This window comes from Dermacentor variabilis, unplaced genomic scaffold (assembly GCF_050947875.1).
Source record: "Dermacentor variabilis isolate Ectoservices unplaced genomic scaffold, ASM5094787v1 scaffold_12, whole genome shotgun sequence".
In the NCBI taxonomy this organism is placed as follows: Eukaryota; Metazoa; Arthropoda; class Arachnida; order Ixodida; family Ixodidae; genus Dermacentor; species Dermacentor variabilis.
Window position 1 is genome coordinate 22,219,053 of NW_027460280.1, and position 14,950 is coordinate 22,234,002.

General features: G+C 43.3%; 1 protein-coding gene across 2 annotated transcripts in view; it reads right to left on the bottom strand.

Moving 5' to 3' along the window:
• The window catches only part of Ide (Insulin degrading metalloproteinase), a 247,923-nt gene that overhangs the window by 46,343 nt on the left and 186,630 nt on the right, over nucleotides 1-14,950 (bottom strand). For both annotated transcript variants that reach the window (XM_075676326.1, XM_075676325.1), the window contains exon 22: nucleotides 2,013-2,180. In XM_075676326.1, the coding sequence (XP_075532441.1) occupies nucleotides 2,013-2,180 (168 nt within the window). The remainder of the gene's footprint in view (nucleotides 1-2,012; nucleotides 2,181-14,950) is intronic.

Below are 14,950 nucleotides of genomic sequence, written 5' to 3' on the forward strand. Positions count from 1 at the left end.
TGATGATCCGACCGTTGGGGACACCTCGGATTTTCCCGGACACTATCGAGGATACAGGAAAAGTATTGCTGGCCAGGCCTGACTGCCTATGTCGCCCGTTACGTCAAGACATGCCGAGACTGTCAACGACGCAAGACACCACCGACGAGGCCAGCAGGATTACTACAGCCGATCGAGCCTCCTTGCCGACCATTTCAACAGATCGGGATGGACTTGTTGGGGCCCTTTCTGACGTCAAAAACCGGAAATAAGTGGATCATCATGGCGACGGACTACCTCACCCGCTTCGCTGAAACGAAAGCTCTGCCAAAAGGCAACGCAGCCGAAGTGGTGAAATTCTTCGTCAAGAACATCCTGCTGCGGCATGGTGCCCCAAAAGTCTTCGTCACCGACAGAGTAATGGCCTTTACAGCGGAGCTCACCCAATCCATTCTGCAATACTGCCAGACAAGCCACAGGAGGACAACTGCCTACCACCCGCAGATGAACGGTCTTACGGAGCGCCTGAATAAGACCCTCACCAACATGCTAGCAATGTACGTAGACGTCGAACACAAGACCTGGGATGCCATCCTGCCGTACGTAACCTTCGCTTACAACACGGCGGTGCAAGAAACAACACAGATCACGCTGTTCAAGCTGGTTTACGGCAAGAACCTGAGGACGACTCTCAATGCCATGCTGCCGCACGTCACCGACGAAGACAATCTTGACGTCGCCACCTACCTCCAGTGTGCCAAAGATGCCCAACAGCTCACGCGCCTGCGGATCAAGAACCAGCAGAGAAGCGACAGCCGACACTCAACCTTCGACGACGCTACGTCTCGTACCAGCTCGGTGACCGCGTTTGGGTTTGGACCCCAATATGCTGACGAGAACTTAGTAAGAAGCTTTTATGCCGTTATTTCGGACCCTACAAGATCATCGGACGCATTGGCGCACTCGACTATGAGGTCGTACCAGATGGCACTTCACTATCATAGCGGCGCTGCTCACGACCTGAAATAGTCCACATTGTGTACTAATGAACTTTGGCACTTTGTGTCAAAGTCCTTTGGACTTTCTTTTTTTCGGACTGTGTTACTTTGGAATTTGTTTCTTTTCGTTGTTTTGTTACTTTTAATAAGTGTCCTTTTGTGTTTCGCTCTCCTATGTTTGTAGCCTCGGGACAATGCTTTTTAAAAGGGGGGTATTGACACGTGTACTTGTTTATCTTTATCGGGTGACCGCGTTTCACTGCCTAATAAATCTTATTGCATAGCGCATGACGCGCTTGCATGTATCGGAAGTTTCTCGAAAGTTATCAATCGTCCTATTTGCTGTCTGTTGTCACCGAACCTTGTGTAATCTGATTTCACTGTGTGACGCGAATTATGTGGAACTTTCTGGAAGACACGCGGGTCCCAGCGATTACTCTGTAACCTTCGATGACCTATGTAAAAAGCCGACGCGCTTGACCCGCTGATTGGATTTTCGACGATCGCCAAGTGTGTTTGCCACTATCGTTGTTCTTTAAGTGTAGCCTGCTTTTGAGGACACAAGTTCACCTAATAAAACGCTAGTTTCGTTAATCACAGTTTTGCTGCCTTCTTCACCGTCACTACCACGTGACAATATATACATGCAACACTATAACCAATGCTTGTCTAAACAAGCAAAATGTTTGTATGCCCAGAAAATAGCTTATACAATTTGGAGCTCTCAAGTTATGAGGTGAAATGGTGCATCATCACAATATACAATAACGATTCTCTGGCATTTTGACATTTGCAACCAAATCCAGCAAAATGAAACTTTACAAGGAAATTTCATAAGACCAGCATGCATTTCAATCATGGCCTGATGTTTTGAACATGCCATTTTGGGAACAGCAGATCATTTAAGGTAATTGCAGCCACTTAGTTCTGCAGAATATGATTATTTAATAGTCACTTTATAAATACATATCGCTACTAGCTGCCTTCTGGATTCACACCATCTAATTTAGAAACAAACAACATCAAAAGCCCCACCTAGCTGCTCTTGAGTGCGCAGGATGTTGTAGCAAGGTTCAGTGATGAGTTGGCATAGTAGTTCCACTAGCATGTTAGCTCGTGTCTCCTGGGGCCCACACTGGAAGTACGTCTGAATTGATGACGTGTGGTGCACTTCATTCACCTGCTCGTAGATGTACTCGCCTCCTGCATCATAATGACCATCATCATGATCATCATGCAGGAACCATGAAATCATAGCATAAAAATGTTCACTAGGTGCAGCCTGCTTTAGTAATTAGGAGAGACAAAAGGTCAATATTCCACACACTAAACAGTACAGAAAGCTGCTCAGAGTTGTTAGTTATCCCTACACAAATGCTTCGTTGAGGTAAACATGCAATTTCATTGTGGCTCAAGTGCTGTGAGATGTACAGGCTGTTTCACACTTAGGGGAAAACTTGGAGCACATTGCATTGCGATGCGGTGAGAATTGAAAGGTGGGCACTGCATCTTTAAACTGCTTAAGATAAAAAGGAAATGATTTTGAAAAGCCAACATGCAATGTCATCTCCTTCCTTCGGTCATTGGTACAACGAATGACTGAGGCACTCAACAATAACAACACTCCACAGTAGTAACTAGGCATTCAACAATAATAACTATGCGACTCTCTACAGATACAAGCAGCTTTACAGGATTCAAGATTGGTTTGAATAAAGGTGGTGCTCGTTTGTCTTATCTCAGTCCATCTTTTTCATCTGACCAGAACAGTGCTAAATCATTTGCCTTGTTCACATGGCCCGTGTACCAGAGAAAGAATGAGTGGAGATTATTGAACTGCGTTTTAGGAACTATACTAAAAAAAATATGGCAGAGATGACAAGACGGTCGCTTAAAGCTGTGAACAGGATATTGCAATCCTACAAGAAAGAAGGGTGCATCAAGGATGCCCCTTACGAACGTCCACAAAGAGCCACAATGAATGAGGAGGATTTGTTCATTGTTTCAGCTGGTGTGACGCCACCCGTGCCTCGCTTTAAGAGTTACGATAAAGCTCGACACTGAGGGCTTCGAGGTCTACCATTAGGCAGCAGCTCAATGAAGCTGGCCTAAGGAGCAGACCAGCTACACAAAAGTGTTTACTTAGGGTCACAAATAGAGTAAAGCGGCTCGATTTTGCACAAGAACACAAAGGGTGGACTGTAGAATGAAAAAACATTCAGTGATGAATCCACGTTTACAACTGATGGCGACCAGTGAGAATGAATGTGGCACCCTGCCAAGATATGGCAAGTTATTTTCTAAAACCAATTGTTATTCATTCATACAATTAAGATACTAGTTCTTAATATTTCGGTTGGTTTACCTCACATGTGGGTTCAGCCTAATTTTCTTGGCTTTGGGGAGACTAATAACTCAGTGTTGAAATATTTCTCCACTAAAGAAAAAAACTGCGCAACTGTACCATGCTAACATATTTGTGTAATAAAGTGGGCCAGTGCACCGAGATGAGACAACTTATTCCGTTCAGTATTGCAGTTTCACCATCGAGCCTGAGGCAGTACATGTGCTTGCGATTCAAGCCAGTGCTCGCAATCCATGCTGTGAACATGAAATTAAGTGAGGTTGGCCCAGATTCTTAGACAAGTTAATTACCTAATGTAAAATATCAGTACTCAATATATGCTTTTTTTCTTTGTCCCAGCTACATGCCGCAATACCTGCAACGGGTATCAGCGAGCAGGCACACTAATGTCAGGGTATTTCATTAAAACTTCTATCTAGGCGAGTTGGTGCATACTTGATTTGAAAATTATAACAGCACTAACACATGCAACCACGAAGGATTAAGGACGAGAAACAGCGCTTGTGCCTCGTCCTTGTTCCTTTGTGGTTGCATGTGTTAGTGCAGTTATAATTTTCAAATCTAGAGTGAGGGTGTGGGCTTGCATTACCAAAGATGGTCTTGGCCCACTGATACGCCTCGAAGGCAAGCTCACTGCTGAAAGGGACGAGGCAATCATAGACTGCCTCGTCCCTTTCATACGGAATCACGGAATACTTTCATACGGAACATACGGAATCATGTACTGATTCCGTATGTTCTTGATGGCCCGTTCCCGGAAGGCGACTATATATTCCAACACGATCAGTCGCCAAGCCACACTGCTTGTGTTATGATAGAACTGCTCGAAGAGTGGCGTCACTATCCTGGAGTGGCCGCCCCAATTCCTGGACCTCAACATCATCAAAAATGTCTGGGGCTCATTGAAAGTATCACTGGTGCACTATCCTCTGCATGGGTTGTACCAGGATAGGCTCTGGTCCACCATCGTCAGCGAGTGGGTTGCGCTGTGAATGAACACATCACTGACTAAATCACTTTACACCTCACTGCCCTCCAGAATGAGCGCTGTCATCGGTGCCACTGGGGACCTGACAAGGTACTAAGTGAAGTTCAGAGCGTAATGCGTGCATTTCCCCGCCGGCAGGCAGGGCCTGCCTGGTGTAATGAACCGTTGTCGAGAAGAATCACTTCAACCTGATTGTCTTAAACTAAAGCATTCCTTTATTTGTGTCCATTTGTTTCATCGTGTTTGACTCGCATAGTTATTATTGAGTGCTTTGTTTTCCTTTCACGTCAAATGAAGACCTAGCACATTGCGCGCTCATTTTGATGTCGCTTTCTAGTTGCTGCGTATTATGGTAGCATGCACAGTAAAGAAATATATGTGCACGCACTCAGTACCCTGGCCTTTCGAAAGAACAAATGAAGCATGCTGTCAAAAGAAGTTTGTAGAACCCCATTATCACCAATGAAGGCTCAGAGGTTGGCATTGCACAGCGCTTATTACCGGCTCAGTTCCTGCAGTAACAATGAAATCCGCGCACTGCCCCTGACAGTAGCATGCTTCCTGAGAATGTGGCCAGCACGCACTGCTGTAGCAGACGACATGGTTCAAGACTCCGCCCCTCGAGCGTCTGCATCTGCGCAAGCTACCGCGGCCGCCCGATTCCAGCGCTCGCCGCATTGCGTTGCAATGCACTTCGAGTTTCCCCCTAAGTGTGAAACAGCCTGTACATACATTAGCTTTGAACCTTAACGTCTGGCAAAATGGTATGGTTTGTATTAAATCTTTCACAGTAAACCATGCATCTAAATTGCCTAAACTACAAGGTTTGACAAGAAAGTTCTGCCTTAAAATTGAAATCACTGCAGCAAACTGTGTTGAGGATTATTCAAAGCAGTTTCTCTTATATTTTCATGCACAGCTTTTCCAGCTTTAGGAGGCCTCCAAAACTGGTTTTGAACTCATTCTTTGGGATGTCCTTGAACTGTGCCATAATGGATTTCTGGATGTCCTGAACAGTCCCGAAATGCTATTCCTTCCAAGTGCCAGTATAAGTTTGGGAAATAGGAAAAAGTCAGCAAGGCCCAAACCTGAGGAATAAGGCAAGCCCTTACGCTTTGCCAAGAACTGTGTCGCAATTAAGGCTAGGCTGACTGAGGATAAGCACTGTCATCAAGGAGAATCCACCTTCAAGCACTGCCATCAAAGAAACACACCCTGTGGCTACCAACACAGGTCAAATGCAGCACCTGCTGCCTATACGTGCAGCTCACTTTGCACAGTGCGCCACACATATACACAATGGAAGGAGAACAAAAGAGCTCTTCTTATAGCATCTTTCTCCGGCACTGTCTGAGATGTGCAGACGCTCCTTCAACCAGCAGATTTACCACAGCACTTCTGGCGATTGACACGCACCTGGTCCGAAACCCAAGTGGGCAGGGCCCTTTGTAGAGAACCCAGCTTGCTATAACACTGCATCAATGAGCATAGTCCTTGCAAGCTTACACCCATGAACTGCAACTATTAACCCAGTGCTGCAGTCCTTAGTAGTAGCAGCTTTTGTACATATCACAGTATAAATGCTTTCGTTGACTAAAGTGATGTAGCCCTCCCTATGCCTTGCCAGCAAGTTCACGAACCCACTGCAGTGCCCCTTTTATGTGCAGCAAAGTGGGGACCAGCTCTCACTTTATAGGTCCTAGATAGCAGACACCATGCACTTTAGCACTTGACTCGCGCAGCAAATAATGTAATCTTCATACAATGTGTGCGCCCTATTTAGTCGTGTGCCAGCTACACATTTGCCAGCTACAATACTTGTTGCCAGTATGCATGCTACATCCTGAGGCAAACTCTTGACCTTATGGTGTCTATTTCCCAAGTTCGAAATCACAAAAGCGTCCATGGAATCTAGTATTCGCCACTCGATTGCAAGCTATCAGCATGCACACACCTGACTGCAAAAGCTTTTGGGGCCCCAATGCCAGGAGAAGTGTGAAGAAAAAGAAATATAAAAAGGAAATGGCACTTCACTACAGCTTACACATACACATTAAAATTGAAAGCTGCAACATGAGCACTGTGAAACTGCTACACCAGAGGGCCAAATTGAGTGGTGAACTGCAAAAGAATTCAGTTTTTTTTTTTGCCTTTTGTGTTCCAAAATACTTTTGGACCGGTTTCAGGCCCCCAGTAATTGTGCAGTGTCCTCACAAGTGAGGTAAAAAATTAATACCGTTTCTTCCGTGAACATCAATAAACTGCGGAAGATAGTTTCCACCATGAAAGCTGCTAGTACCAATTTCCCTTTTTAGACTTTCTAAAAGACAAACGAAAGTGAAAGAAAAGGACCTGCTTTTAACCCATTGGCTACCAAGTGACATACACGCGACACGGCACCCCCTTTACAATTATTTGGCTCCACATGCACGCTATGCAAAGTTTCGCTGCTGTCACGTTCGTTTGATAATGCTCCACAGAAACAAACGCTAAAAGAAATGTGAACAAATAAGTAAAAGTGTGTGAATACTGGAATATCACCAAGTCAAATCGAATACTGAATGTTCGAATAATTTGATTTGCAAATCTAGTATCTACTGTTTTATTTTTCGAATATATGATACATTCGGTGTACAGACCCGCGCAGTGCCACATGTTGCGTGTGCAATGGAGCCCCTCATGCTTGATGCTGCCCAAGCGAGCATTTCCCTTTGTTTTCTACACAAAAGGAGCATCGAGCGCACCTCAGACAAACCACCCCGGCTGACGCGATAGCGAACTGTTATTTCGAGCGCTCCATGATGTCGGCGCGATGCAGGGATCGCACACACCTTGCCCAAACAATGCAATTCGCACAACAGTGCTGCGTCGACTGGGTCAGCCTCTGTTGGTGCAAGGTTCGACGGGGTAGACAGGATTGATCGAAATGATAACGCGATGCCGGACAGAGGGAATGGCACCGAAGGCAGCGTACATGTAAAGTGAGAAAGCATGCGCTCAGATCGAGCCAATTAGGCGCCAACAGGCTGCATATTGTGTGGCATATGCGGCACCGAACTCTACGCCGCTTCAATAGCAGTCAATCTAAACCACATGCCTGATCTCAAGACTAATCACCGATAAGCCACCCACATGAACATATTAGCAGCAAGCATTCCACGACGGTCTGCGACCCATTACCACATCAGCCAATGGTGAATTTTAGTCATGGCCCCACTGCCTAGGCCTAATCGGTGCTGCTTTGTTGGGCGTCAGTGAATAAAGTTACCAGTTAGTGCCAAATCGATGAAGATTTGCAGCAGCCGCATGGCATTCAGAAAGCTGACAAAACGCCTCACAAATGAAAGCGAATGTACGGGATGGCAACAAAGTGGCTCACGCCAGCCATCATGCCAGCGACACACCATACAGCGGCCTCTCATTCCTGACACTGTTTATAGGCACACATCTGTCTCTTTTTGTAACTCGAGCAACCCATCACAGGAACAGCTTTGGATTTACAGAGAGGGCGTGACAGTGTCATGGCCAGTCGCATGGATTTGCACGGACAGTGGATGAACGAGGGTAGAGGAAGGGCGGGGGGGGGGGGGGGGGGGTGAGCATTGCGTGAACTTGGCGCGACTCTCCAGATTTCAGAACCTTTGACCAGTGGCTAATCACGCTGAACCTGACAATGGAACAGTGCGAACAGCGCATGCTTTTTACCATAAGAGTTGGTTATGCACAGAGCTGTCATCGAGTCACGTGATGTGGCTCAGTGACTGCACCTCGACACAGCCATCTAATCCGCTAATCTTTGCGATGCAGGCAATGCTCCGTTTGTTCGCCAGCCTGCTACTGCCGACCTTGGCCGGCATTTCTGTCCGTGCGTCACCGAAGTGCACACTTCCGTGCTCCGAAGCAGCGTCAGTATGTGTCTACTTGCCGCTCGTCAGCAATACGCCCGGGGTCACCATGCTGCAAGGGGAACAGTGGCTGCCGCTGACAACAGTTTCAAGGACGGCCGCTTCATCATCGACATCAACCACCTTGCCCAATATAAAAGTGCACCTGCCGCTGACACTGCTCAGTGGGCTCGGTGACTGCACCTCAACGCAGCCCTCTAATCCGCTAATCTTTGCGATGCAGGTTAGTCAATCATATACCCTGTTTGCTAAAAAATCAAGTAACTATGTTCTGGTGTAGTTCCCAAGCCTGCAGTGCAGTTTTGCCATTGCCGCTGAGTGTGCTTGTGTAATTCATTCTTTGCTCTAGTTGTCGGGAGTCATTGAAGTTAACCCTGGTCCTGACGGAAATGATGCTGTACTGGCACAACTTCAAAAAATAACCACAGGCCAAACCCAGCTAATCACTGAAGTGCAGAGCCTCAAGGCCCAGGTAAGTACCACTGATAAAACAGTAACAGACTAATGCAAATGAATGTCTGATCTAGAAACACACTACCAAGCTCTCCTTCCCCTCCAAAATGACATTGAAAAGATTCAAAGAGACACCAGCAGCATGACTCAAATTGAAGAATTAGAACCCTGCCTAGATGATGCCAAAAACAGATTACGTCAAAATAACATAATTTTCTATGGTATATCTCACCCTAATGACAGCGAAACATAGGCTGAATCTGAAGAAGCAATCATTAACTTTTGCCGTGGAACCGCCGTAGAACCGTGGAACCTCGCGACATAGAAAGAGCTCATTGCCTCGGTCATCATACTGTTGGTAAGAATCGTCCCATAATCATGAATTGCACGCGTTACAAAACTAAAGAAGCAATCTTATCAAATGGCCATAAACTAAAATATACTAACTTTGGCATTGACAAGGAATTTTCGCATTGTGTTCGACATGTGCGCAAACAAGTAATTGCATTTGCAAAAGCTAGAACTGCCAAGTTTCCTTTGATTTAAAACCCTTCACACTGGCTTGAAACGTTACATCTTCGATATTTCATCCAACACCATTAAAGAAATCGCATAGCAATTGTTCCATCACCATGCACCAGCAAAACGGCAGCGCATGGCACTAAACAATCTTCTCTCGTTTTCCATTATATTTTTATTTTTATTTATTTATTTATTTTTATTCAGAATACCCCTAAAGGTCCTCTCACAGGAGGGTAATACATGGGAGGGGGGGGGGGGAGCTGCAGTGATGCATACTTATGTAACAAATGAGCAATAAGTCGAGAAAAAGAAAGGGAACGGATAAACAATAATCACAAAAAAATAAATAATAATACAAGGCCAATAAGATTGCCGTAGTACTAATAATAATCAGAAGTGTACAAAAAGAGCATACAAATCACAAGCACAGAAAAATGTAGGGTAATCTGGTTGATAGAAAGCACACACGCCTTTAATGTATAACAAATCAGAAAACAACACAACACATGAACTTAAAAGGAAAAGGCAAATCACCGCAATAAAAATAGGAACAATAACCATAAAAATATGCATGTTACACTGAAGCCAGGATCATTTTTTAACACCGTTGTACTGTAAAAAAAAAGTGGGGGGGGGGGGGGGGACATAACACAACAAAGGTTTACGCAACTTCACTTATGATTAGAAGTTTCTGAAACTCATTTATGTCGGTGACGGTTGCGATGTCTGATGGCAAGTTATTTCACTCAGTTATTGTGCACGGTATGAACGATCTGGCATAAGTTAGTGTGCGACCCGTGAAGCGTTCCGATTTTAAAAGGATGATCACAGCGGGGAAAGATGGCAGGGGGTGGCCTAAAGAAGTCTTTACAAAGTGATGCGTGATGGTAGAGCTTATGAAGAAGTGATAAGCGGGCGATTTTATGGCGACATGATAACACATGCAATTCAGCACGATTCTTCAATGAAGTGACGCTGGTGTGACGTGAGTAATCCGAGAAAACAAAACGCACAGCATGGTTCTGCAGGGCTTCGATGTTTTTAATAATGTAGTCTTGATCAGAATCCTAAATGGCTGAGGCATATTCTATTTTAGGATGGATTAAAGTGATATAAGCCAGTTTACGTAAGTGCGATGGAGTGTGTTTCAAGTTACGTTTAAGAAACCCAAGTGAGCGATTTGCTGAAGCAAGGGTGACGTTAATATGGTAATACCAGGACAGGTCAGACTGAAAGTTAACTCCAAGATATTTGTACGTGGTCGTTAGTTCCACTGAGTATTATTCAGCAAGTAAGACGTTGGAATGCGAGAAGCTTTTTTAGTGGAAGACATCAACTTAGTTTTTGAAGGATTTATTGTCATCAGCCACGTTGTGCACCAACATCGTCAGTTTTCTTTCAAAGTGTGAACTCGTATCGAACGTAGTTTAATAATCTGAGAGCAACATATTGATACTAACTGAAACTTGGTTGAACACTAACATTTCAGACGCAGAAATCTTAACCTACTTATCCGAATTCCACGTGCACCGTAATGATCGAGAGGGCTTGTGGAGGGGTGTTTTTATCGCAGTTAACCGAGGTATATCATGCTCTGATGTACACGTCACATCAGAAATCGAATCATTATGGCTTATTTGCCATGCTGCCCCCGAAACAGTGCTTCTTGGCATTCGTTACAGGCCACCACAGACTGATCCTGATTTTTGTTGACATCTGAACAATAGCCTAACCCAACTTGTTGCCACTTACCCAAATGCGCGTATTCTCTTCTTCGATGACCTTAACTATCCAGACATTGAATGGCAGAACCTAGGTACTTCTTCAATAACACGTCACGCGGAGGCCAAGAATTTTATTGATGTATGTTTAAATTTTAACCTCAGTCAGTTAGCCTCAGAACCAACTCGCGTTATGCAGGAAACCGCAAAAAACCCTAGATAAGAACTAATAGCCCTGATAACCTATTATTCATTAATTACCTCCCGAAAATCAGCGACCATAAAATCATACATGCTCTGTTCTCATTTAATTCCACTTCAAAGCAAACATTAGCGAAAACAATGTCTTTAAATAAGGGAAACTATGATGCAATAATGGTTAACACTTTTTCCGATTACAAATCGACAGTTCACACTCGCACTATACATGAAAACTGGTCCAAAAACAGATTAAATATGCTCACTAGCACGTTTATTCCGAGGGTCCCCTTTCATAGGAATCGCAATAAGCCCTAGTTTACTACACATCTAAAACAACTAGAACACGAAAAGAAACGGTTGTTCCTTTCAGCCAAATGCAGTGACGCTCAGACCGCTTGGGAAAAATACCTTGATGGTGAAAAATCATACTTACAGTTCGGAATGCCAAGCACTTATTTTATAACAATGACTTACCAAAACTACTAATCAGAAATCCCAGGCGATTTTGGCAAGTATTAAATCCTAAGTACGCTCATGATATTACACTAATTAACAACTCTCACGAACCTGTCACTGACAATGAGTGTGGGGAAATATTTGCCAACGCATTCGCATCTGTCTTTTCTAGAGAACTTGACGTGCCATCACAGTTATCTTTTAACACAGAAGCATCCATGCCATCTATCACATTTTTCAAAGAAGGCATTTCATCCATTATTGATAATATGAAACTGTCAGCATCAGTTGGTTTGGACCTGATTAATTTAAAACTTCTGCGAAAAGTAAAATCAATTTATGCTGCATACTAATCTGATTTTTTTCACAGTCACTTTTCTCAGGAATCATTTCAGATGACTGGAAAATGGGGAAGGTCATTTCAGCGTACAAAACAGGTAACAGAAACTCACCCTTAAATTATCGCCCCATTCTGTAAAATTATGGAACATGTCATATATTCACAAATTATGAACTTTTTGGACTAGTGCAATTTTTTCCACCCTTCACAACACGGCTTTCGTAAGGGCCTCTCCTGCAAAACGCAATTAGCACTTTTCTTTCACAATGTGCACACTAACCTTGACCATAACATGCAGACTGATGCCATCTTTCTAGATTACGCGAAAGCTATCGATAAAGTATCCCACTGCCGTCTTTTACTAAGACTTTCACAGCTCAACCTACACCCTAACATTCTTCAATGGACTGAACAATTTCTAACGAATCGTTCTCAATCACTCTTTGTTAATAGCCACCTGTCTAACACCCTTCCAGTCACATCAAGCATGCCATAAGGAACTGTCCTCGGTCCTTTTTTATTCCTAATATATATTAACGATTTACTTGATCATGTTTCCTGCAGTATTCGAATGTTCGCCGACGACTGTGTCATTTACGACACTATTATTAACGTTCATGATCAACTTACTCTTCAGGAAAATATTAACTGCATACTTAATTGGTGCGACAACTGGCTAATGTCCCTCAATCTTACTAGATGCAAACTTGTGTCCTTTTCTCATTTCCATAGTCCGCATTGCTTCCAGTATTCCATCGCTAACACCCCAATCGAATTAGCACCATGCTATAGATATGTAGGGGTAACCTTGTCTTATGATTTATCATGGCGTACCCACATTACTAACATCATTTCAGCATCAAATAAAATGCTTGGTTTTCTAAAGTGCCATCTCCACCTAGTGCCCCCAAATGTAAAACTGCTCGCTTGTAAGTCACTCATCAGACCAAAATTAGAATATTTATTCGTCATCTGAAGTGCGCATCAAGCGTATTTAACCCTTTGAGGGTCAATGACGTAAATATACGGTGCCGCGAACAAGTCCGAAAATGGTCGATGCCGTACGGGGCCGTCTGTATGTTTAAAAAACGCGCCCATTTCCTAACTTTTTCTTTTCTGTCATGTGCTGCCACTATGTGGAAAACAGGGAATTTTTTTCGCATGCCTCCCTCTCTCGGTTTTCGTTACATGGTTTGTGTTAGCGCTAGTTCGCTCCTGCGCATCTATATAGTATCGCCTGTGCATTAGTGCACACGCGGGCAGGTGGCGGTTCAAGTTTTTGCGGGCGGTTTCAGCTTCTTGCGCTTGCAAAACTGATGGATATCTCGTTACTAATCGCTAAAAAGGCGACCACCTCTTTCTCGCTCGTTCAGTGCTCACAGGGGTGCGCATAGGACGGATGCCGCCGTGCATGCATTTCCGCTGCTTTTTTTTTTGACATTCGCGAAAACTAACTGCCTCTGGTTGGCGATAAGATGAAGATTAGCGGAAGTTTGCCACACATTTTGCTTTTTTGACGGGCACACAACCACACAGTTTTCATGCGTGCGCGCACCTACGCATTTCGATTATGCTATGGATGTACATATTAGATATTAGTGTAAGAGCAGGAACATTTGAGTCTTGCGAAATATTCTCGTGTGCGCATTTTCGAGGCCTTGAACTATGTGAATAAAAATGAATCAAATTTTTAATTCTTATAAGTTTATTTCCTTTTTTATTGTTGTTATTCTTGAATGAAGAGTACATATATACCAACGCAAAATATTTTTTTCTCACTTTACAGTCACCCTAGAAAAATTGTGGGGAATTTTTTTTGAAAAGAGACCCTAAGAAGAATTGAAATGTGCAATAAAAAAAATTGCCCCTGGGCGGTCGCATATGTTGAAAAAAATCGACCCTCAAAGGGTTAATAAATGCATTAGAAGCAGTTCAAAATCATGCCACTAGATTCATTCACTCTTCATACTCGTATGACATCAGCATTTCAGCTTTGAAAGCTAAATCCGAATTACAGCCCGTTTTTCGTTACGTCACTACATTGCCAGTCTCGCTCTTTTTATCATAAAATATTTCATTCTTCACTAAATCAGCCACCTTATATAACTGCAACACGCACACCTCACTGCATCAGTCAGCCATTTCAGGTTACCCGCCCATCATCGCGTACCACTACTTTTCGTGCCTCATTATTTTATCGAGCAGCGACAGACTGGAAAGGCCTTCCCCGGGACATCGCCATCATTGCTTCAACATCTACTTTTCAAGATTATGTTAGTGATTATTTTAAATGTTAATTAATCTTCCTTGCTTGTTCGTTATATAAATAAAACACCCACCCCTTATGTAATGCCCCCCAGAATGGGTCCTTTAAGGTAATAAAACTGAACTGAACTGATGTGCAGTCATTTTGTCTGTTGCACAGATTGGCCATCCATATATTTGGAATTCATCCTCCATAAATTTGGAATCAACCTTCTGTATTTTAGAGAAAAGTTGGAAAGCAAAACTTTCTATGCAAGAAATAAAAGAATTCTCCAAAACACAGGTCCTTATTAAACTGAAAACCTCATTGATATTCAGTTCAACAGAACGTCACTATTTCATTAGTTCCAGAGGGAAAAGAAGCACTTGATTTTATTCAACACAAGTTCTATTAATAAAAAAAAAATTTCCAGACTTTCATATAATAGAACTGAGCTGTAATCAGTGCTGGTATCCTAACTGGGTGTTCCCTTTAATAAAAGTAGACCACATTGTATATCTTGATTTCTGCGCACCCAAGTTACTGATAGCTTGCTACACTCTTGTTATGCAATGCTAGGAGACTCCCGAGTATGTGCAGCACCGTATTTTCTTGTCCAAAATTTGTACACATTAAATATTGTGAAACATTTTCTAATGTTCAAGTCAATATTCAATTTGAAAGCTACTATTCAGTATTCACACATCCCTACAAATAAGCTTTATTTACAATACACGAAGCAGCACTTTTTAGTTCAGAACCCTAATTGGTGGTCAA